The sequence below is a fragment of the Diplotaxodon limnothrissa genome, linkage group LG14 (genome assembly GCF_057381915.1).
Source record: "Diplotaxodon limnothrissa isolate DT_005_m linkage group LG14, D_limnothrissa_male_GT1.1, whole genome shotgun sequence".
In the NCBI taxonomy this organism is placed as follows: Eukaryota; Metazoa; Chordata; class Actinopteri; order Cichliformes; family Cichlidae; genus Diplotaxodon; species Diplotaxodon limnothrissa.
In genome coordinates, this window is record NC_140609.1 from 16,697,027 (window position 1) to 16,720,770 (window position 23,744).

The window sequence follows — 23,744 nt, forward strand, 5'->3', positions numbered from 1 at the left end:
GTGCATCCAGTAGAGTTGCTACGGCCAGTTTATGACATCCTGAGTCTGGTAGAGAAGTTTTAAAGGTGACACAAGATTAATCATAGAAGCACAAAAAGGACATAATTTCTTGATAAAGACACAATAGATGATCGTCGTTCATGACACAAACGTGCTCCCATTTGAGGTGTATGGTGTGTGTTGGTGTTGACTTGACTTGAAACACAAGTGGGTGTTTCTCCTGCTGTGATGTAAGATCCTGGTACTGATATGACTGTATGAGCACCAAGTCCCCTTCAAAGGACTCTGTCCCCTCCAACAGAACATCCAAGTAAACCAGGGAACTTTGAGACAAAACATGGGCAGCATGTGATGCAGGTCCAGCTGTACATGGAACATGCTCTTGTGCGATGGCAAACCGTCTGTCCTGCAGTCAGGACACGAGTTGTCCCTAACATTGCAGGTTTCCAAAAGAAAACAATCACCTGTAACAGCTTGTTTACTGTATATGCCCCTTGGCCTGCAACTGCAGAAAGAATGCCGTCCATGATGGGACCAGTGCAGAGGAATAAACCTGAGCTTCCTCCTGCACTTGGGTCAAATATGGACACGCCTTTGTCCTCATGAAAGTTTGCCTTCACTCAGACTCATGCCCTCCTACCATGCCAAAATATAGAAAACTGTCAGGCAATGAGTTGGAATAAAGTTGAATAAAACCTTGAAACACAGAGATGGATGATATTTTATACTTGTTGCTTTATAAACAGTCAAAGCAAACGGGGTCATTTTTGAGCCCTGAGGACCACAGGTGTGATTATGTGCTGCCATTTAAAATTTATAAATGGTTCAAAAAAAGAATTCTCACTAAAGTTCAACATACATCACTCTGTGTGTTGAACTTTAGTGAGATTTTTTTTTTTAATTTTTTTTTATTTAATTTTTTTTAAATATTTAATTTAATTAAATATTTAATTTTCTCAATTTGTTTTCGCTAAAAAACAGGGTGTATTTTTTGTAAACAAGGTCTGGTGGCCCTAAAATGTAAAATGTTGGGTAAATTTTGTGTTAATGCGTTGGTCTTAAGTAAAACTAAGGTGTAACACTGAATTGATTGACAATTTATACTTTATACTTTAAAAAACAGTCAAATGAAGTGGAGACACTTTTGACCCCTGATGGCACGAATTGCATACAAATCGGGAGGACATCACAAGGGTTAATAGGCAACTACAATTTAGCAAATGTTTAAAACCACCTACACGAAGATGTCCCCAGAGTAGAAACATGTGTCTAGAAAGGACTTTGTTATCACAGGAGTAATTAGCTGTTTTTGCACTGCAGGACCGACCTACTAATCAGAGCCTTCTGCTTTTCCGCATCAGCTGCAGTGTCGCATTTTGGAAGCTGTTGCAAAATGTTGCAACAGCTTCCACCAAAAATTTCAATTCTGAACAAGCCAAAAGAAAAATATTGGAGAAAACCAAGATGGCTGCTGTTTTTCTACTAGAGGAAAACTGTTTAGTTGTTGAAGCTGATGTCTGAGCAGCAGTTTGATGTTATTTGTCTTGATTTTGGTATTTTTCAAAAAATGCTTTCAGAGATGAACCAGTCCACTTTAACATCAGCTCGCAAGCCTTTTTTGGGGGGCACTGCGAGGCACCTTCCACAGAACATGCACAAATGTACCAGTTGTATGAACACAAGTGAAGATGAAGCTGTGGTCCAAAGCTTTATTGGCACAAAGACTGATGTGCTCCCATTGCAAGCTGATACTAAAGTGGTAACCTACAGTCACTCTATAAAACTGTATTATATGCATGTGTTTGCACTTTTAGAAACACCAATCAGGCTTTTTTGGTTCATCCATCGTGTAACTTTATTTGATTTTAGTTCATTTGACAAAATCTCCCAAACCAAAATTATAAGGAGAAAAAGGGCCATTTTCAGCCACAAGGGAAAGAAATCCATATGACAAATCCAATAACTATATAACAGCATTCAGTGGCTCCACAGCCATGTTTTGGACATGAGCAGAGTCAATTTCAGTGGGGTTTGAGTTCACTGCGTGGGTTGGGGGAGGAGAAGAGAGTTCGTTTTAGCCCCCCAGCATGATGCCTAAACAGCAGTAAGTAAATGTGACAATGAAGCCCCCGGGCTGCTGCAGGCAGTCTTGGCCTTGCAGTGCATGTCTTTGTGCGGGGGTGTTCGCATGTGCCAATGTATCGGTGCGTGCATATAAGGAAGGAAATGGAGCACATGTGAGACAATTCATGGCACTGCACAGTCAAGGTCGTGACTCCTCTGACTGTGATACTCACACTGGCATGGGATCTGTTGGCGCTTTTTATTTTACTGCCAGCTTCAGCGGGGATGATAAAATTAGATCAAAGATATTAATGAGAGTGGTGGCAGCCACTGTTAAACCAGTGGAAGTTGTATTGTTGTGATTTATCCCATTTGCACTGCACTCATCCCATTTCTCCAAGAACAGATGAATCAGGAACTACAGAAGAGCAAGCATTTTAAATTTTGGAAGTTAAAGCTTCTGATGAACTCTGCTTCTTATAAATGGATTGTATGTAAATGTATGTGCATGTCGAACTGTCCCATCTGGCTCCATTATTTGTGCTTTAACATACAGTTGCAACACCCATCAGCACTTTGTATTCACCATAAACAGTCCTATAGGACACGGGCTCCTATGTTATTCTATCCTATGTGTTGGTCACTAAAACTGGAAGCTTTTATTGGACAACCTTGTTGATCAAGTCAGTCAGTAATTGCAAAGAAAACTATAATTAAGGTCTCAAACAAAATGATATCATCTTGGGTTAAATGGCTAATGGAGTTGTATAGTAGTTTAATGGAGACAGTGGGAAATTAGATTTTAGAGAAAGCAAATAGGTTCCCTTCCTAAGCTTCCTTGAGTACTTCACAGCACTTAGAGGACCCACATGACACCTCAAATTCATTTATTCTCTGTTAAGCATTGGTCCAAAATACAGCGTAATGGAGTAAATGTATGATGCAGTTCAGGAATGCACTCTTTTTTTTCCCTCTGTTTTTTCATGTAATGTATACAATATACAGTGCCATGAAAAGGTCTGGGGCTGCTTAACTTCTTCCAGATGTCCAAGCATTAGTTTGTGCCCTAAAGCTGAAGCACACTCGGGTTCTGTAGCAGGACAAACATGTCCTATAAAACATAACAGCAATGGTGGCCTTGCAAAAAAAAAAAGGTTTTGGAGTGGCATAGTCAAAATCTGGACTTAAATCAGATTGAGATTCTTTGGCACGACTTTAAATGGGCTGTTTATGGACTAAAACTCTCTAATGTGCCTGAATTAAAATAATTTTGCAAAGAAGAGTGAGCCAAAGTTCGTCCACAGGGATGTGAAAGACTCATTGCCAGTTATCAAAAACTTGATTGCAGTTCTTGCTGCCTAGAGTGGCAAAACCAGTTATTAGGTTTAGACGGCAATTACTTTTTCTGATACAGTCACTTGGGTTTAGATAGCTTTTTTCACTTAATAAATGAAACCATAATTTAAAAACTGCATTTGATATTTATTTTTGTCTGAAATTAAAATTTGTTTGATGAAACATGTGAGTGTGACAAATATGGAAAAACTAAGAAAATCAAGAAGGGGATAAAATAGTTTTCCACGGCACCGTATGCAGTATAAAATTAAAATTACAAATATTAATAAAAAAAAATCACAAATAATAAGGCGTGAATGTGTAATTTATTTATTTGACGGTAAGACAAAAAGAAAAATGTAAAACAAGTTAAAGAAGGAAATCAGACAAAGTGGGACATAATAAAAGAACCTGAAGCTCTTAATGAAGTGAAATATTAACTCCATAATGTTGTAATAGTGAGTAAGTGTAAGTGTCTATAATGTGATGTAGGTAACCAGTGCTGGGAAGTAACGGAATACATGTGCCAACGTTACGTATTTAAAATACAAAATATGAGTAACTGTATTTCGTTACAGTTACTGTTAAAAAAGGTGATAATTAGAATACAGTTTGCTAAAATAAATGGACTACACGGCTGTCTTTTCCTGTTTTATATGTTAGGCTATCCCCTCTCTACTTTTGGTAACTCCAAACAAAACACGAAATAAGAGGCTCTAATGTAAGCATCCTGTTAATGTTGGTGGCGTCAGTTACACAATGACCTGGAGCCAGCACAACAGCAGTGCACGGGCAGGAATGCATTTCTTACTTGGAACTACTGTGACCGTTCAATGCCAGCAACCAAGATGCTCTCAGCTCAAAAGACTCCAACTCCAACCCTTAAAGAACATCTGAAAGTAAGTTCTTTTTAAAAAACTAACGTTAGCCTACTGCAACTACCTTGTTTTAGTTGTGGTAGCTACCTGGGTTATGTCCCATTTCAGCATCTTCAATGTACTATTGCTGTGTGATTTATTACTATTACTGAAGGCCACTCGCCATCGAGCTAATATTGTTAGTTTCCTGTTACCTGAGGTTAGTTTATAGACTGCAGAATGTTAGACTAACTAGCATGGCGAGTAGCCTTCAGTAATAGTAATAAATCACACAACAATAGTACATTATGTAGTTGTAAAACTATGACAATATATTAAGTAATCCAAAGTATTCAGAATACGTTAATAACATTGAGTAACTTAACGGAATAGGTTACAAAATACATTTTGGGGCATGTATTCTGTAATCTGTAGTGGAATACATTTTAAAAGTAACCTTCCCAACACTGTAGGTAACAATACGCAGTATGCTTCAGTAGGCAGTGTAATTTCCCCATAATCTACATCCAGTCAAGCTCTTTCTGTGATTAACTGAAACATACTCCAATGGTGTTAAAAATTCTCACATCAAAATATCAACACTGACAGGAAGTGGCATATTCTCCTTTAGCTACGTTTCCTCCATTCAGCACCTTCCACACACGTGCAAACACACACACACACAACCCCGGCTGTCCCTCTGGTCAACCCTGTCCCTGGCGTGTGTGCAGACAGGCCGGGTAATCCCTCAGGATGGGGTCTCTTGTTTTGACAACGCCTGTGAAGCCCAGCGTCTCTTACAACAAAACACAGACTGGCCTATCATCAGCAAAATGTCAGCCTTCAGCTTACTCCTTTCGCCACCCAAAGGAGGATCAGGTTGCCTTTACACTATGTGACCCATTAACTCAGAATAGAAACATTCTCAGCACCGGTATAATGATCCCTTTTGTTTGCTAAGACAATGACATTGATAAGAGACAAGCCATGCTCGTGGCTCCTTATACAACTGTGTATAAGGTTACAGAGTGGCCAGAGTAGTTCAAGCTGCTATATGTTTACAATCTAGTAGTTCCCCTTGGGATGAACACGATACCTGCGGGTCAATCAGCATTAGGACACATGCACACTCTTTAAATTAGGGCAGAACTGCTATAACCTGGGAATGTGCCAGCTGCATGAAAGGCATCAGGGTTTGGAAGTCAACATGTCAAAGGAACTATGAGTTTATATGATACAGAAGCTTTTTAGAACTCGATACTTAAATTACGTAAATCGCACGTAATACGTAATTATTTAAATTTTCTGTTTTTATGTATTGTTACTGATATATGAACCTATCTCCAAAAGACAATCTTGAAGCATCGCTATGCTATGTTATTATCAGCTGCGTGGTTCGTTTTAAGATGTGTGGGTGAAATTCTAGTATTTTATTTGGGATGTTACTCAGCTCTAATCAGCAGCTATCTGTGTCCGTGTGACGCATCCATACAGTTTATGGATGTAGCTTGCTAACTAAGTAAGCAATTATCACCAGGTGTTCCAGGTGAGTTAGAATGATCCAGAATGGTGTTCTAGCACCTTTCGTTAATGAGAAATGAAATTGTGAAGGCAGATTCATGCATTTTACTGTCAAATGAGTTATTTTTTTGTGTGCTGAGATACTTGCTCACTATGAAGAAGATAAGTCATTTTATTCGTTCTCATCCGTGCAGTCCATTCATGGTACAGATATAAATAAAGTTGCAGCTGTAGCATTTAGCTAGTGCTGCGGTAGAGGTCAGATAATCAGTCATACTGTTTGCGTATCGGTGAATTTTAAATGCAACTTGCAAATACCTCAACACATATAATATTTCTGGGTGATTTACAGCTTTTTGTATTTTTCCGGAGTGAGGTTAATGCGCAACACTGAGAGATGGAGAACGAAGTACGAAAGGAAAGAAAAGAGAGAAAGGTGAGAGCGTTTGGTGGCATTTGATCATTTTTAACATAGACATAGTTTTTAAAAATGTTGAAAACTGGACATTTAAATTGTATATGTGATGTTGTAATGCATTTTTAAACTTTTTTTTTCTGAGTTTTGAAATCAGGTAGTGGAGGTATATATATATTGTGTGTTTCTGAGTTACATTTTTGCAAAACATCTTGCAAAGAAATGTGAAGAATGCTAATGTTCTGTTATTTAGGAATTGCATGAAAATGCCAGACAGTTTAGTGCGTGCTGTGCTGGATATTTTGCAGTGTTGTGACGAAGTTTGCAGCAGTGCACTGTGTTGGCCTGGTGCTGAGCTGTTGTTGTGTTCAGCGTCATCATTAGATCAAGAGTAGCAGGCACCGTTTTACATTTAAGGTGAGGATACTGATTAGTTTCATTTAGTGAATGAATAATACTAGTGTTATAGTATCTCTGGCTGGAAATCAGCCATGTAGCACACTTCAGTTGCTAAATCCAGAAGAGCATCAAAAAAATCTACTGGAGCTGACAAAACAAGTTATTTTCGACAATTTATTTCTAATGAATTCTACACCGATAAAATAAATAAGAACGGGTTACAATATAAATATAAATAGAGTAAGAAGATTAAAAAATGGATAAGAATAAAATCAATAAATATTAGGTAAAACCTGAATTAATAATAAAATAACAGGATAGAATAAATAAGCATAAAATAAATAAACGTTAGGTGAAAGCTAAATTAAAAAGGTGGGTCTTGAGCCTGTTCTTAAAAACATGTACGTTCTCTGCTGCCCTGAGCTCCTCCGGCAGGCTGTTCCACAGACGAGGACCATACCACTGAAAAGCTGCCTCTCCGTGAGTATGTGTCCTGACTTTAGGGACAATCAAAAGGCCAGTGCCAGAGGACCTCAGGGTCCACGAGGGTTCGTATGGTAAAAGCAGATCTGAGAGATAAGAAGGCCCAAGACCATTAAGACATTTAAAAACCAATAAAAGAACTTTAAAATCGATCCTGAAACACACAGGGAGCCAGTGCAGCGATTCTAAAACCGGTGTAATGTGGGCCCGCCCTCTGGTCTTCGTCAGCACACGAGCTGCCGAGTTTTGCAAGAGTTGTAAAGTTGAAATATTCTTCTTAGGAAGACCAGAGAGCAGGGCATTACAGTAATCAATGCGACTGGTAATAAAAGCATGCATCAGCATCTCCGTGTTGGCCCGAGAGAGAATAGGGCGGACTCTGGCTATATTTTTTAGATGATAAAATCCAATTTTGGTCACATGTTTAACATGTGGGATAAAACCAAGCTCAGAGTCAAAAATAACGCCCAGGTTTTTCACTTGTAGCGAAGGACATAGTGAAAATGCCTCTAATTTAGACAAGAGTTTCTCTCTCTGAGCCTCAGGACCGACAATTAAAACTTCAGTTTTGTCCTGGTTAAGCTGTAAAAAGTTTTCTGCCATCCAAGATCTTATATCCAAGATACAGTTAAAAAGGGCATCCATTGGTCTGGTGTCATCAGGAGACACGGAGATGTACAGCTGCGTGTCATCAGCGTAACTGTGGAAGTTCACTCCATGCCTCCTGATGACACTGCCGAGAGGCAACATATACAAATTAAAAAGTACAGGGCCTAGAACCGACCCTTGAGGCACACCACATGTCATTTTATGGATCTTAGAGGAGCATGTATCCATACTCACCATAAAAGATCTGTCAGAGAGATAGGAAGTGAACCAGTTGTGTACAGCACCAGAGAGGCCCACCATGTGTTTTAGTCTGTTTAAAAGAACAGCGTGGTCTACTGTATCAAAGGCTGCGCTTAGATCCAGTAGCACCAGGACTGAGAGCTTTTGGGCGTCCCAGTTACATCTAAGATCATTTAAAACCTTTAGGAGAGCAGTCTCTGTGCTGTGGTTCACCCTAAATCCAGACTGGAATATCTCCAGGATCTGTCTATCATTGAGAAAATCAGTAATCTGAGTAAAAACAAGTTTTTCTAAGACTTTACTTAAAATGGTAAGTTGGATACAGGTCTGTAGTTATTAAAATCATTACAATCCAAATTGCTCTTCTTCAGAAGGGGCCTCACCACCGCCGTTTTAAAGGCAGCAGGGAAGACACCCAACTGAAGAGAGCAATTCATCATGTATAAAAGCTCAGCCTCAAAAAATCCATAAAGTGTTTTAAAGAGTGAAGAAGGAATTGGATCTAAAAGACATGTGGTGGGTCTCACTGTGGAGAAAACCTTCTGAAAGTTCTCAGCATTAACCAGGACAAAGCTGTCCAGTGTCTCCTCAGGTACAATCGAGCCCTCAGATGTGTTTACAATCATATCGCGATTAGATAAAATATCAGATCTGATGGCGCTGATCTTTCCCCTGAAGTGGTCTGCAAACTGCTCACAGAGCGAGTCTGTGGGGGTTCTTTTGGAGCTGTTAAAATCAGGGTTAAATAAATGATCTATGGTGGAAAAGAGGACCTTGGGATTATTTTTGTTAATACTGATTATTTTGGCGAAGTATGAATTTCTTGACTTCCTTAATGTATTATTGTACATTTTAAGTTGCTCGGAAAATATTTGATGGTTGATATTATTTTTATTTTTCCTCCATCTCCTTTCTGCTGCCCTGCAATTTCTTTTGAGTTTTTTGACTTCTTCGTTTCTCCAGGGTGATGCATGTTTTACGTTAATCTTTTTGGTGGTGAGTGGAGCAACGGAATCAAGGCTTTTCTTCAGTTTGCTGTTAAAATAACTAAAAATCAAATCGCAGGGTGCAGGTAAAATCACAGGGGGGCATTTGACTAAAACCCTGGTAAAATTTGCAGCCACTTCAGAGGTCAGATAGCGCCTCCTCACAGTTCGCACCGAGGTCTTCCGCTGAATAAAACCGGTGATGTTAAAAAACACACAGTAGTGGTCAGAGACAGCCAAGTCAACAACAGAGGACACGCTGGTGGACAGCCCAGCTGTTGTCACAGTAACCATCTCACCTTCCCTTCACAGTCCCGCCCTAATGAGACCACTGGAGGACACGGAGAGGGAGAGAGCAGCAAGGGGGTGGCAGAGAGATGCAGACACAGAGAAAAACAGACATGTATCACAGGAAGATGGGCAGCATGGAGGCAGGGTTGCCATTGTCTTGTATCTGCTCGCTGCACACGAGAAACCCTCTCTGTCAGCTACCGTTCCAGAAACAAAAGCCACTGCCCAGCCAGCAGCATCTGCTGATTACACTGTCTGCTCATGACCACACCACAAGTTCAGTTTGCTGGCTTGGCATTTCCATGTAAATCCAATAACATTATCGTTAATAGATAATTACCCCGCGCTGCATGATTTGTGACCGCAAACACAGATTAAAATTCAATTAAAGGTAAAAGTGTGCGTGGGTGCTGCCTGCTCTGCTTTGCTGAGTGGCTCCATTGAAGCTCAATGTCATGATTCGGCTGTGTGGCAGGCAGGAGAGGACCCAAACGCAAACTCACAGAGACAAAAGGTAAACTCAAAAAACACAGCTTTATTGCTGGCGTGGAGTGGGACACGAAAAACAATACAAAATAAACTAAACTGGAAAAACTAAAGCACAAGGAGCCACAGGGAAAAATCACACAGCTATGATGGGGACTACGACACTGACAAAGAGAAACACAGGGCTTAAATACACAGAGGGATAACGAGGGAATGAGACACAGAAGGAGGGCACAGCTGGGAGAAATCAGGACTGGACGAGACAGAGACGCAAAACTAGAAACACTCACATGAGGCATGGACCTTCAAAGTAAAACAGGAAGTATCACACAGAGACGCGAACTAGACACAGTGGAGACAGCAACTAAGAAACAGAGACAAACCATAAGGCAGAGGTCTAAGAACCAAAATACACAGAGGGAAATACTCAGCTTTGAACACAAGAGACTAGACTAGAGGGAGTAACAAAAGACCAACCATGAGAACATAATGCACAATGCAGGGTGACAGAAAACAAGAAACTCAAACATGCAAAGACACACCATAAACAGAACAGAGGGGGCACAGAGAGACATGAAGGGCAGGGGAGACTTAACATGGGTTGAAACACAAGGGGGAACTAATAAGCAAATCAACATAGGAGGCCTAATGAGCTAAACATACTATAAACATCAAAATGAACTAAAACTCAAAACACTGGGTCCTAAGACCCAGGATCGTGACACTCAATGAATCACATTCAGCGATTATATCTAATGTACATGTGTATAATGCACTTGAATTCATTTGAAAGAGGCAGTATTAAAATAAATGTGTGAGGGTGTTTTGGTTTTTTTTGAATCTCCGGAAAACATCGCTGTACACAAATGCGATCGACGTCACATGAAGGTTGATAAACAAATAGATACAGCCAGATAGGGAGAACGTGTTGGAGCAGACCAGCAACGCTCATATTAACATCTGTTCTTTTATGTACTTTTAAAGTCTCTCCGTCTGCTGCAGCATCATAAAAGCTCTAAATGAAGTGAACGAGGCCTCTGGGCTCTGCACAGATTGGCCCAAGAATTTCATCTGGGAAAACACATCTGCCAAATGTTACAGTAATAAGCAGGCCGCTCGTACGGGCATATGAGTGTGTGCAACAGGTTCAGAGGCTCTCATTTAAAGGCATACAGTGTGCTCATATGAGACCAAATGTAAGGCATGCAAAAGTACAACGCATGCTTATTCTTGTCAATGAGATATACATGCGCTTTGATTACACGTGTGCATGTGTGACTTTTGAGGATCCTCTAACGCGGGGTGTGTGACCTTTCACCATGGTTATTAACCAAGAGATACCATTAAATGATATAAAAGTTCTGTCCTGCGTTTTTTTTTTCTAAATAAAAGGACATTTTCAGAGAAATTAACAAAAACATTTTGTCTTATAATTACAGGACAGTCTGGCCAATGTGCTAGCAGAACATTTTCTGTAACTTTACACATTTATTTCATACAATTTAAGCCCAGAGAGTCGTGTTGATAGATTTATTTTATTTACTACAGAGATGTGTTATTGAAATTGCACTTATTATCCTTTATTAAAATCTCTCAGGGACTAAATGTCTAGTTAAACTTCTTTAAACTGAAAGAAAGGAGAATTTAAATCAAAATGGCCTATATGTGGCCTGTGGTGTAAAATGAATATGACGTCCCTGCTCTAGCAGGTTCAATCAGTGACATCAATCAGAATGTGTCACATTTAACCATGGTATGGAGCTGTTCCCATCTTATTTCTGTGCTGCACTTGTTAGGGGGAGATAACTGCAACCCTAAACTAACAAACCGCCCAGCCAGGAGCCTTTCAGTCAGTCATAACAGCATCTTCGAGCTACATGCATGTCCTAGTGTGATTTAGCAGATTCGGCCTCGTTGTGAGCCCTCGTTCTTTGTTGGAGCCGTTTACATAATAGCAGATTTGGGTTTTATGAGGTGAATGTTAGATAACACACAATCATAGTGTAGTGTGATTTCCAGTCTTTACTGTGGCTTCATATGTCAGGACTTACAAAATGCTGTTGATCAGCACCGCAAATTTGCCTATACTTGCTCCAAAGATTTGCATAGATTTCCTCAGCTTCACTGCCAGTCTCACATATCCAATGATTGTTGAATATGTGATGTGATATGTGATTCCCTCTTCTTTTAGAGGCAGTCCATAAACATCTGGGAACTGAGGAGACCAGCTGTTAGATTTTGGGGAGAGGAATGTTGTCTCACTCTTGTCTGATACAGGATTTTAAATGGTGAAAGGTCTGGACCGCAGGCAAGCCAATTCAGCATCCGAACTCTTCTCCTATGAAGTCATGCTTTTGTAAATATGCAAGGCCTTCCTTGAAAATTGTAATTTGGATCGGAGCACATGTTGCTCTAATACCTGTATATAAAACCTGTATTTACCTTTCTACAGCGATGGTGCCTTTCCACATGTTCAAGCTGCCAATTTCAGAACTTTAACCTGTATTTATGGATTTCATTTTGAACTGTGTTCAGACAGCGAATTCTGGAAGCGTTCCTGAAACCATGCAATGATTTCCATCACATAATCATCAGCATCTGGTATTGATTTTCAGCCTTGTCCTTTGCACACAGAGATTTCTCCAGATTATCTGAATCTTTTGATGATATGATGCACTGCAGCTGATGAGATATTTAAAGTTTTTACTCTGTGGTGAACCTCTGCTCATCTTTACCTCTGTGAAGCTCTGCCTCTCTAAGATGTTCTTTACACCCATCATGTTACAGATCTGTAGTCTTTTAACCTAATTAGTTGCATTATGCATCTCCAGCTGTTTCTTTTAGTACCATTTACTTTTCCAGCCTTTCGCTGCTCAGTCTCAACTTTTTTTGAGACCTACTGCTGTCATCAAATTCAAAATGAGTTTTTATGGGTTTATGAGATTTGCAAATCATCGCATTCTGTTTTTAGTAATAATTTGCTCACGCACGCGGCATTTACACAAACGTGGACGGTGCACAACACGACATTCACATTATCTGTGTGTATGATGACTATCCTGACATTGCTACAGTCCTCACCCAGTAATACTGTTCGCTCCCAATCAACGTCCCTTGTCAATATTTACTATCGTCTGCCGGTACATCAGCCGCCTTTGCCATGTTCTCGTTTCTCACCGTCAACTTAATTAGTCACATCTCTCGGTTTAATTACATCAAGTGGAAGGAGGTTGCAATCTCAAGTAGATCAAATTAAGCTCTATGCAAATGCTGGAGTGTCTCGTTCCAGGTTTCTGTGGCAACAATGTCTCTATCTTCCTTATTTCTGTTGGGAGGAGTAATGCAAAGCTTGTCATCAGTTGCTAAATGAAATCTTACACTGGAAATCACTCCTATTAGGCAGGTTAAGTGGTTGACTGTCTGTTTAAGTTTCCACTGAGAAGTGACTAATCCCCGCTGTGTGTGTGTATGTGTGTGTGTGAGAGAGACCGAGAATGAGAGAGGGGGACAATATGAGAATGAACCAGCTTAGATTTGGGAGAAAACATCAGAGTTACATCATATTTGACTAATCAGCACTGACAGCCTGTACAGAGATGATCAACTTCAGCAACTTTCAGCATCACTGGCAAGTAAACTAACCATGTATCGTTTTCTATCTTGTTCTATCTCTCAAGATACTGTAAGTAAATGTTTCAGGATAGTATAATGTCATCAATACAAATTAACACTGTGCTATCAAAACACAGCCGAATCAAGTTTCAGCCTGTGGTTATACATTTCCTACTAATGTACTTGTGTGCTGCACTTCCTCTTAAACTGCATGGTCATATTGACACTTTAATCAATGCATTCCTTAAAGGGATTCTTAAAGCAGTAATCTAGTGCTGCTCAATGCTGCACTTCACTTGCTTAATGCTTCAAAAGTTGCTAACTTTGTTGTTGTGTACGTGTGGCAGCACGCTTGCACCGAACAAGATTTCTGCAGAAAATGGCAAAAAAAGGTCAAAATGTTCCATGAATCTAAACAGACATCCAGAGCTGAGTGATAATTCTTATAGATTATTGTTAGGTTTGTGTTAAATCCCAAAATAAAACTTAAATGTAATTCTGATTTATTGTTTGCAATAGAAAAATATTAATCTGATTTGATTTCAGTACAAATTAATTATAGGAATAATTGACTGTAACTGTGTTTTCTTTTTTATTTCATTTTATTTTCTCGCACAGCCCCCATTAAAATGTAACATTTTTCCGTAGTGGTTACTGGAAGCTGCTGGCCGGTCTGTAGGCCTGTGCGTCTGAGGCAGTTTTATTCCTTAATATGAAAGAAAAGCAAATAAACTGAACCTTCTGTGATGCTGCTGATCACAAATTTGATTTTGTTTTATAATGTAGTTGAACTGTTTTTCTGCTGCGCTGAACTTTTATCCTTAGTGCAACTGTGCTTTCAGCTACTTTAGCAACCAATCTTTAAGTAATGCAATGTTTCTTAAGTACAATAAAAAAATTGTGAGCTTGTGTGGAACTGGATTTCTCTAATCATTCCCATCCACTGTGTCCCATCGACTCCATCACTGAAATTTTACTTCATCAGCCCCCTTCCCATTCCTCTGTCCACTCTGCACTCATGTGGGAAATGCATAAACTATGTGATATTGACGGACACGGTGCACAGGCCTGCCGGACAGTTATGCAAGGATAATGTGAACTGAAAGGTCTTCTGTGTACATTTTCTTTTATATTATAGCCCTGTGACTTATCTGACTATGTGTTAAATTATTGAAATTATTATATATATGCGAAAGTTAAGGAATCTGAAAGAAAAAACTATAGAAGACACCAAGGTAATTATTCCAGATTACATTTTGCTCATCCTGTTTACATGGGACTAAAGTATGCCATGTAAAGGGCTTTAATGTGCAACACATGCTGTGCACTATTGGAGAGATTTTCATGATCATTTGTTGAGGTTATTGTTTTGGTGGACATGTGGTCCCCTGTAATCCCTTCCCATGAAACAACTGTCCATTGTTCACTCATAACCCAGATGATCCCAAACATTAAATGAAGCATTAAGATAAGATAAGATAAGATAGAACTTTATTAATCCCTCGGGTGGGTTCCTCTGGGAAATTCGACTTCCAAAAAGCACAGCAACGACCGAAGCCAGTACAAAACACTTTAGGGGGTCAGCAGTTTTTGCACCAGAGACACAGAGAAAGCTGACTAACCTCATTTTACCCAAATCTCAGTAAAGACAGTGATGGGAATATTCAAATCAAAACAGAAATAACAGTTACGACAGTGACTGTATCTCTATGTTATTTAAAAGGCCTGCTGTATGCATTTCTAAACACATAACTCGAGGTGTTGCACATTGATTTAACTCTTCACAAAAGGTAAACTGACCAAACAAACAAACAAAGAAAAAAAGAAGAAGAAGAAAAAAGCAAAACTGCGGCATAAAGCAAATCAGCCAACAGCAGAAACCAGTCAGCCTTTACTTTGCTATAAAATTTCTCAGTTGGCCCAAACCAGGAAGTGCAGCATGGTGGTTGGAAGAGTAAACATGAACATGACTGAATATCGTTCCTGCAGTGTGACTTCATTATTGATTAAAACAATGAAAACACACTTTGACTGAAAAACACTCACTGTGCATGTTAATGTTGTGAAAACTGTCCTATGTATTACCAAAGCCTGCATTGGTATCGGATCGATCCTTTGTTTCTGTCCTCTAAGTTCAGTATGTAGTCCAGTTAATTATGTCAAATAAATTACTTTTTAGAAATAAAAAAAATACACCTCAAACATGCACTATGAAAAATGTCTGAACCTTTTTGTGTTGACTGTCATGTCTGTCTCATTTATAGTTCATTTAAACAACAGAAGTTGACCCTTTAGAGACAGGCATATTTAAATGGATCCAAGCAAACCCAGGTTCCAAATTCATGAAAAGCTGAAAGGTGTATTTTGTTGTGTTAACTAATTATTGTGGAAAGTAAAAATCAGTGATCAAGTGGTTATTAAACCCCAGTCCCACAGCCTGCTGCTATCTGGGAAGTGGCTCACTGCTCTACCACCAGATTTTGGAGCACCGTCTTTCCTTTTTACCAGATTCATCCTTTGGTGGCACAAAGTGCTACAGCTCTTATTTCATTGTGCAGTCTCCAAATCCATAAATACAGTAACATGATCCTGAATCTTAAAAACCTAATGGAAAATCACCAAACATATTTCTTTGAACTTTTTTTGTTTTCCTTTTTGGCGGTGGGAGTTCACATAGTCAGTCATGTAATACACTTTTTTAAATTTATGAAATGAGTTGAAATAACAATAGAAATGCATACTCCTCTGTACAGTAACACAGAGTCCATCGTCGATTGCCATCAGGCCAATCACGTTCAGTGTAGTGTGTAGCCACCATCCGAAGGCCCATTTTGAGACAGGAAAAGTTTTGAATAATAGCTGTACTGTAAATATAATGATCTGATAATGTAATACAGTTTAGTAGTCCTGTTATATGTTCTTCCCACATATTTAAATTAGAGTTGAATGAAAGGTGTGGACCTGTACATAAAACATAAAACACAAAATGTACAGTTTAGTCTGCAGCCAAGATGATAAATTATGAATGTGTTACTTGTGATGAGGTTTTTATGTAGTTGCTAACTAATACAATTGTGGTTAGTGTTTGCCTACAATCCTGTCATATACCTGTAAAATAAAGATTTATCTCATGTTGTTACAACCTGATGATACACTCTCTTGGACCTGCTGTCTGTTAGGTTTTGTATTGTTGATTGTCATTTATGCTTAGAAATATTTAACCATATATGCTTAGAGGTGTATAATCATTTGTAGATTGAAAGAATGTCTCATCCTAGGAGGTCTGTAACAACTCTGTGTAGCATGAAGAGGGGAGTGCGTTCACTCCTCTACAGAGTGTTCTGGCGTGGATCACACACCTCCTAGGAGAGGTCGTATCTTCTCTTGCTGATATATGGTTTAGCAAACACACGTATATCTCTTTAAGTATAAGAGCCTTTTGTTTTGATAGATCTGCTAGACGCCTGGCACCAGCTTTGGGGAGTCTTCACAGGGTCACATCTTGATCTCACACACACACACACACACACACATACGGGTCTATGTGGTATGGCGGGACTATACTACGTCAATCCGCCCGGTGGTGGTTTAAGTGGACTACCCTTTTGAAAGGACTTAGAGCCAAGGGAGCGAGGTTAAAGTGTTCGAAAAAATCTGAAAAAAATTTGGGTCACTTCAGACCTCATACACTCCCTATAGAAGTCTAGATACACTGATACACACCAACCAGACTCTATTGTGTTTTCTGGAGACATTGTCCACTTGACAACAATGTGTTTTATGAGGTCCAAAAAAAAACAATATTGGGTCTTTAAAGGGACAATGATGTAATATGTAAATAGCTCATCATTACCATGAATACACATCTGACAGGACACAGGATTACTGGAACATCATTTTATTAGTGTTCTTGGATCTGAACATTAATTTTAACCATAAATAAAAAAAGAAATCTATGGACAAAAATGCCCACGCTTCCCACAGAAATATAAAAATATAGAAAACAGAAAAATTAAAAACATTTAAAATGAATTTTAATAGTTTAAAGGTAAATATTAAGGGGAGAAAATATGCATTTATAATTTTTTATTTTAAATATAACCCGTCAAAAAAAACCCTAAATAAATTAAATGTAAAAATTATGAAATACAAACTACTTCTGTATTTAACAAGAACTTTTTTTTCTTTAAACAGAACATCAGTGTTAACAACAATTGGCAATCTGACCAAGATGTAAAACCACAGCTCTCTAAACAGTTATTTTAGTTCATTTTTTTCTGCCTTTTTGCAGTTAATCCTCTGTTTCTTACAAAATCTCTTATGTTTTGAACTGTTCTTCCTGCCAACACCGGATCTTCTACCAATTTGCAATGACTGCATTCATTTTTGGTGGCTAGTTTCCCTTCGTTTATGTGGTCTTTAAAATGCCTCATCACTGCAGCAACCTCAGCCTTGGACCACATGTTTTTGGGAGCTCTTCGGGAATTGTGGGATTGAGCAGCATTTTTCTCTGGAAGATATATAAAGTAGTAGTAGTTAAAACAAACAAAAAACCAAACAAAAAAAACAAAAAACATTTGGTGGTTAAAAGAATGGATGCTACCCTGTACTAACTTCTGAAATGTGTTGCTACCATCAATATCAAAACGAGCTAAAATTCTCTTTGAAAATTTATCAAATTTCTAAAATGAGACATTTAGTGTTCCGCTGTGAATAAAAGACTGAATAAAAAGTTGAATAAAAGTCTCTTGATGCATGCTCAATCATCCAGGTAAGTAAATCCCAAAACGTTGATTCTGTTAATCTGGACGTAGCGTTTTCAGTGGGAGAAACATTTTGTCACTCATCCAAGTGACTTTTTGCCACCACTCTGCAGTTTGCCATATGTTGCAAAGTGATGAAACAATAATAAGCTTAGAGAACCAACTGCACCCCTTACCTTCAGAGGGAGCAGCAGTCTCACTTGCTGCAGGCATTGTGAGTGGTCCTTCATCTGCTGATTACACAATTTGATTAAGTTTTAATATTTGTAACAAACATTTTATCCACAGAAACCAAGCTAGTGGTAACTTACCACAATCTACAGTGTCTTGGAGCTGCGCTGTGTTTGTGGAATCAGCTACTGCATGTACAGGCTCACTGGTGCCACACGCCAACATTGTGAGTGCTGTGTCATCATCATCTGATTCACTCTCACTGTCCTTTGTTTCAGCATCACTTAATGCAATTTCATCTGAGAAATTGTGGGAAAACCCCCCCAAAAAACCAAACACAAACCCCCCAAAAACCTCACATTAACAACGAGATATGACAAAATACAGAACAAATACTGGAAATTATAGTACATAGTTTTACTATTTAAGGCCACCACTCTGCAGTTTGCCAAATGTTGCAAAGTGATGAAACAATAGACTTCAAGAACCTTAAATCATGGACATTTAACAGAATGGTCTGTGCTTTTAGGTTTTAATTCTGTTGATAAAGCATAATATTCAACTACTGCCCTAATATTTGCTCCTTTCAATACAAACCTTCTATTTTGATCTCATCCAGTGATTTCCCCTGGATCTGGGAAAGTTGTCCTTTTTCCAGTGTTAAAAGCAGTTTGGAAATCTTGGCCAGCTGTGTTGTGGGAACTGGTAATCTGTAGAATTCGCGGTGAACGCGGATATCATGACCCAGGAAATCTGCAACCTGATCAAGTTCGTTGTTTTTCAAATTAAGGACTTGTGAGAGTGTGGCAACATGTTTTCTGAGCTGTGTCGATCTTAGATACTCAGGCTGCTTTGCTCCACACTGGTGTGCATGAACACGCAAGGAGTCCATTCCTCTGTAATGACTCATTGATCGGGGTCTTGCAAAGAGGTAGATATTAGTGGCACAAATACCACAGTCAGGCCTCCTACTAACCAGTAGTGACAGAGCATCCAGCATGCTTGGTGTTAGCAGAACTGGAACATTTCTGTCCCTTTTTCCCATTATTTCTATTCTACAGAAATAGTTACAGAGTCTCTGTTCCATTTCTGAGAGCCCCATGGCAACATCTGTGTGGAGTGCTGTTTTGTCTCTTTCAAGAAAACTTTTGAGGCGCATCTTTGAAACCTCTCCAGAACGTCTTCGGTTGAACACAATGATTTGTGAGAGTGTAACTTGTGCAAGTTGGGCATAATTCTGAGCTGTGGCTTCGTTCTCCAAGCTGCAAAAGGCACTTTCTGCAGATTTTTGAAGGTAGTGATGGAGAATCCGAACATCTTCTGTAAAGGGCAATGTTGATGGCTTGTTAAACTTTGCCTCACTCAATGTGTTCAAGGCACGGTGAGACACCATCTCAGACCATTTGGAGACATACAACTTCTTGAACGCATCAGTGGACTTGATTAGGGCTTCATCCTCTGTCATGAGGGCACGACAATGGATAATGTCAGACATTTTATGCAGTGTATGTCCCAGTTTCAGCGCAAGGCTTGGAGTTTTGTATGACAGTGTCTCTTCATCAAAACCTGAAACTTTCTTTACTGCTTGCACAACTCTCTGGAAATTAGCAGGCTTAATAGCTTCTTCCATGTTATGCACTGAGAATTCTGTGCGCAGACACAACAACAAACGTCCCGCTTCACGAAGCTTCTGTCGTATATAATCATACTTTGTAGGGTCTTGTCCATGTTTATTGTAGAGGGACTGGGCAAACTGAATAACAGTAAAGTCATTTCGCACAGCTGAGGCAATCTCATCTTGTTTCATAACAGCAAGAACCTTCCAGACTCCACTTGACACCTGCGGATAACACTGAGACTCCAGAGTTAAAGCCAGGCCGAGTACTTTGGTTCTTCCAGGTTCTTTATCCGTGTCATCTTTTGGTTTGTTAGGACATCTGCGGACATGTCTCCAAAGATCCTTGCGAACATACATCCCTTGACAATACAAGCAATGAGCAAACTTTCCCTCTACTGCTTTAATCTTGGGTCTTCTCTTCACTTTCAGTGGTCCCACTCCACCATGCAAAACTGCAGCATTATGCTTAAAATTTCCCTTATTTCTCAATTTCTCTAACAGACTTTTACGCTCGTTTGAGTCTCTAGGCAGGGAAAATGCATGCACAACATCAGGAGCCGTTTTGTGCGTTTTCAGGTGGCGGGAAATTTTAGCTTGTGGTTTGCCACAAAAATAGCAGTAATTTCTTTTACTTAAAGTCATTTTTTCTGATTCAGTTTCGCAAAGCTCACTTTTATCTTGTGGCTTGTCCTTTGTCAAGTTGTGGATTAAATTCGTTGAATCTGATTGTTCATGCGCTTTGGAGATGTCATCTTGGCATAGCAGACCTTTTGATGTGCTTGGCAATAATGAGATGTCTTCATCTGAATCTTCATCATATGACTCTGAATCTGGCACATATTCTTCTTCTGATATGCTGTGGTTGCCATCATCATCGCTTGATATTTGATCCAGAACTGAATGTGGCAATCCATCCTCCCCTGAATATTCAGAAATTTCTTCTTTCTGGAATGTAAGAACAAAAGTTTCTTTAATTGATCAATACTTTAGACAGGTAAAAAATAAACTGAAAAAAAGTCAAGCCAAATATGAATGGGATACACACCTGTGTTGACTGGTGGCAATTCTGATTTGCCAATTTTGCAAGGCAAGATTTGTGCCAGACCCCTAAACAAACTGAAACACATTTTGATAGACTTAATTTAGCTTTGCAGTTCTATTTAAGTGAAGTAGTTTTTTGTCAAAGCATTGCAGTAATGTCAAATGCTGAAAAAAAAAAAAAAAAAAAAACTGTTCACATTAAGGATATTTTAATGACTACACATACACTGCTAATCCCCCTCCCCCCCCCCAAAAAAAGGACATCCCAGATGTGAATGAAGGAATTATTCTTATTAAATACTTTGTTCTTTAGGTAGTTGAGTGGCATGAAAGTGTGTAGTTGAATGTGTGTGGCCTCCAGATGCCTGTACGACTTCCCTACAATGCCTGGGCATGCTCGGGATGAGGTGGCGGATGGTCTCCTGAAGGATCTCCTCCAAGACCTGGACTAAAGCATCTGCCAACCCCTGGACAGTTTGTGGTGGATGGAGTGAGACATGATGTCCCAGATGTGCTCAATTGGATTCAGGTCTGGGGAACAGGCGGGCCAGTCCATAGCATCAATGCCTTTGTCATGGAGGAACTGCTGACATACTCCAGCCACATGAGGCCCAGTGTCGTCTCGCATTAGGTGGACCCCAGGGCCAAATGCACCAGCATGTGGTCTCACAAAGGGTCCGAGGACCTCATCTTGTTACCCAATGACAGTCAGGCTCTCTGGCAGGCACAGAAATGCCACCCCTCACCATTACTGACCCACTGCCAATATGATCATGCTGGAGGATGTTGCAGGCAGCAGAACATTCCCCACGGCATCTCCAGACTGTCACGTGCTCAGTTTGAACCTCCTTTCAGCTGTGAGGAGCATAGGGTGCCCGTGCTGAAGTTGCCAAACTTTGTGTTTTCTGGCAAATGCCAAACATCCTGCATGGTGTTGGACTGCAAGCTCAATCCCCACCTGTGGATGCTGGACCCTCAAGCCACCCTCATGAAGTCAGTTTCTGACCATTTGAGCAGACAGATGCACATTTGTGGCCTGTTTGAGGTCATTTTGCAGGGCTCCTCTTGTTCCTCCTTGCACAAAGGTGGAGGTAGCGGTCCTGCTGCTGGGTTGTTGCCCTCCTATGGCCTACTCCACATCCAGGTAGCACCTCCATGCTCTGGACACTACACTAACAGACACAGCAAACCTTCTTGCCACAGCTCACATTGATGTGCTACGCTAGATGAGCTGCACTACCTGAGCCCCTTGTGTGGGTTGTAGACTGTCTCATGCTACCACTAAAATGAAATCACCGCCAGCATTCAAAAGTGACCATAACATCAGCCAGAAAGCATAGGTGCTGAGAAGTGGTCTGTGGTCACCACCTGCAGAACCAGTCCTTTATTATGGTGAATTGACTATAATTTCCACTTGTTGTCTACTCTATTTGCAAAACAGCATGTGAAACTGGTTGTCAGTGTTACTTCCTAAGTGAACAGTTTGATTTCACAGAAGTGTGACTGACTTGGAGTAACATCGCATTGTTTAAGTGTTCCCTTTATTATTTTGAGCAGTTTATGTTATGGAATGGGGAATTGAGGACAATCCCAAGTATACCATTTTTACAAGGTCCTGCACCAATGAGGTAATACTGCATTTCTTTAATTAGACGTGACCACCCATTAATTAAAAAGGGAGCAGTGTTCATTTCAGCACGTCTTAACTTGTTGAACTCTATTAATGCTTTTTACTATACACTGTACCTATTCACTAAATGTCTCACCTTTGCACTTAAAGCCAAGCCACTTGAGGGAGGAAACCGGTCCCACACACTGAATGCACTTGTCCAAAGATGATATTGTTGTGCACACCAGACGATGATTGTGACACTGTTAGCAAAATATTGCAACATTTATTTGTTTTGGACAGTTGGAAAGGTGTGTTTTCAATTCAGTTGCAGATATCAACTAATAAACTTCGTCCATGTAAATCACATCACACCCAGGTGACTGCCAAACACACACACACACACAGCATCCATAAAGAATGATGATAGATTAAATTATTAGTTCATTAAGTGGTACACTGGATTATATTTACCCTTTCAGGCTCTGGATGTTTCAGGTCCAGATCATTGTTTGGAAAGCTGTTTGGTTGCGGCTTTAGGCAGCTCACAGTCTTCTGAATCTGGCTGGTCTCAGTCTTCGTGTGTAACAGATAGAGAATGAAGACAAAAGAACAGTAATCTGACAGTTACTAAAAATGCATCACTCAAGAGGATGAATAGACCATTTCACTATCGGCAAATAGCGTAAGGTACACATCGTGCATGAGAAACATTCATTAAAATCTGTCCTAGGTCAATGTTACCTCTTCAAAATCTTGCACTGAAGAAGAATGCATGGCTTCTGAGCCTTGCTGAGGCATTTCTTCATCAAGATCCTGCAACAAAGAAAAGATGGCACAAAGATTAGACCAAGTGCTCTTCTTGCAACTGTACTGGGCAGGCCTGTGCTTCTGTCTTTAATTTGCATGTGTGTGTGTGTGTGTGTGGGGGGGGGGGGGGGGGGGGGGGGGGGGGCTTTTCACTCAAGAAATGTTTTCTTCTGAAAAAAATACTGGCTACAATAGTTAACAACTGATTCCTTTGCAATCATCCACCCTCTTCCACTTATCCTTATCAGGATTGTGGGGTAGCAGTTTTGGGGCCTATACCAGCTACCATAGGGCAGTACAACCTGGACAGATCACCAGTCTAACATGGAAGGACAAGCATTTGCATTCACACCAAAGGGCAGTTTTGAATCACCAGTTAACCTAACCCCATAAGCTACATCTTTGGACTGTGGGAAGAAGCCAGAGTACACAGC

The 23,744-nt window shown here is 39.9% G+C and overlaps 1 protein-coding gene and 1 long non-coding RNA gene across 3 annotated transcripts; both read right to left on the bottom strand.

Moving 5' to 3' along the window:
• Window positions 1–17,516: 17,516 nt before the first annotated feature.
• LOC146618647 (uncharacterized) lies at window positions 17,517–20,202 on the bottom strand. 2 transcript variants are annotated; one of them, XM_085371009.1, is made up of 4 exons: window positions 18,830–20,202; window positions 18,373–18,531; window positions 18,238–18,291; window positions 17,517–17,808 (listed from the first exon to the last, which is right to left on the bottom strand). In XM_085371009.1, exons 1-4 carry the CDS (start codon window positions 20,037–20,039, stop codon window positions 17,561–17,563), a joined length of 1,671 nt encoding a protein of 556 aa, XP_085227135.1. In that variant the 5' UTR covers window positions 20,040–20,202; the 3' UTR covers window positions 17,517–17,560. The 2 variants fall into 2 exon arrangements, with proteins under 2 accessions (XP_085227135.1, XP_085227134.1); XM_085371008.1 differs by having other exon boundaries at window positions 18,238–18,294.
• Window positions 20,203–20,246: 44 nt separating this feature from the next.
• On the bottom strand, window positions 20,247–22,752 carry LOC146618648 (uncharacterized). Its single transcript, XR_014906798.1, has 3 exons — window positions 22,658–22,752; window positions 20,896–20,966; window positions 20,247–20,795 (listed from the first exon to the last, which is right to left on the bottom strand). It is a non-coding gene; the product is annotated as an uncharacterized LOC146618648 (long non-coding RNA).
• Window positions 22,753–23,744: the final 992 nt, after the last annotated feature.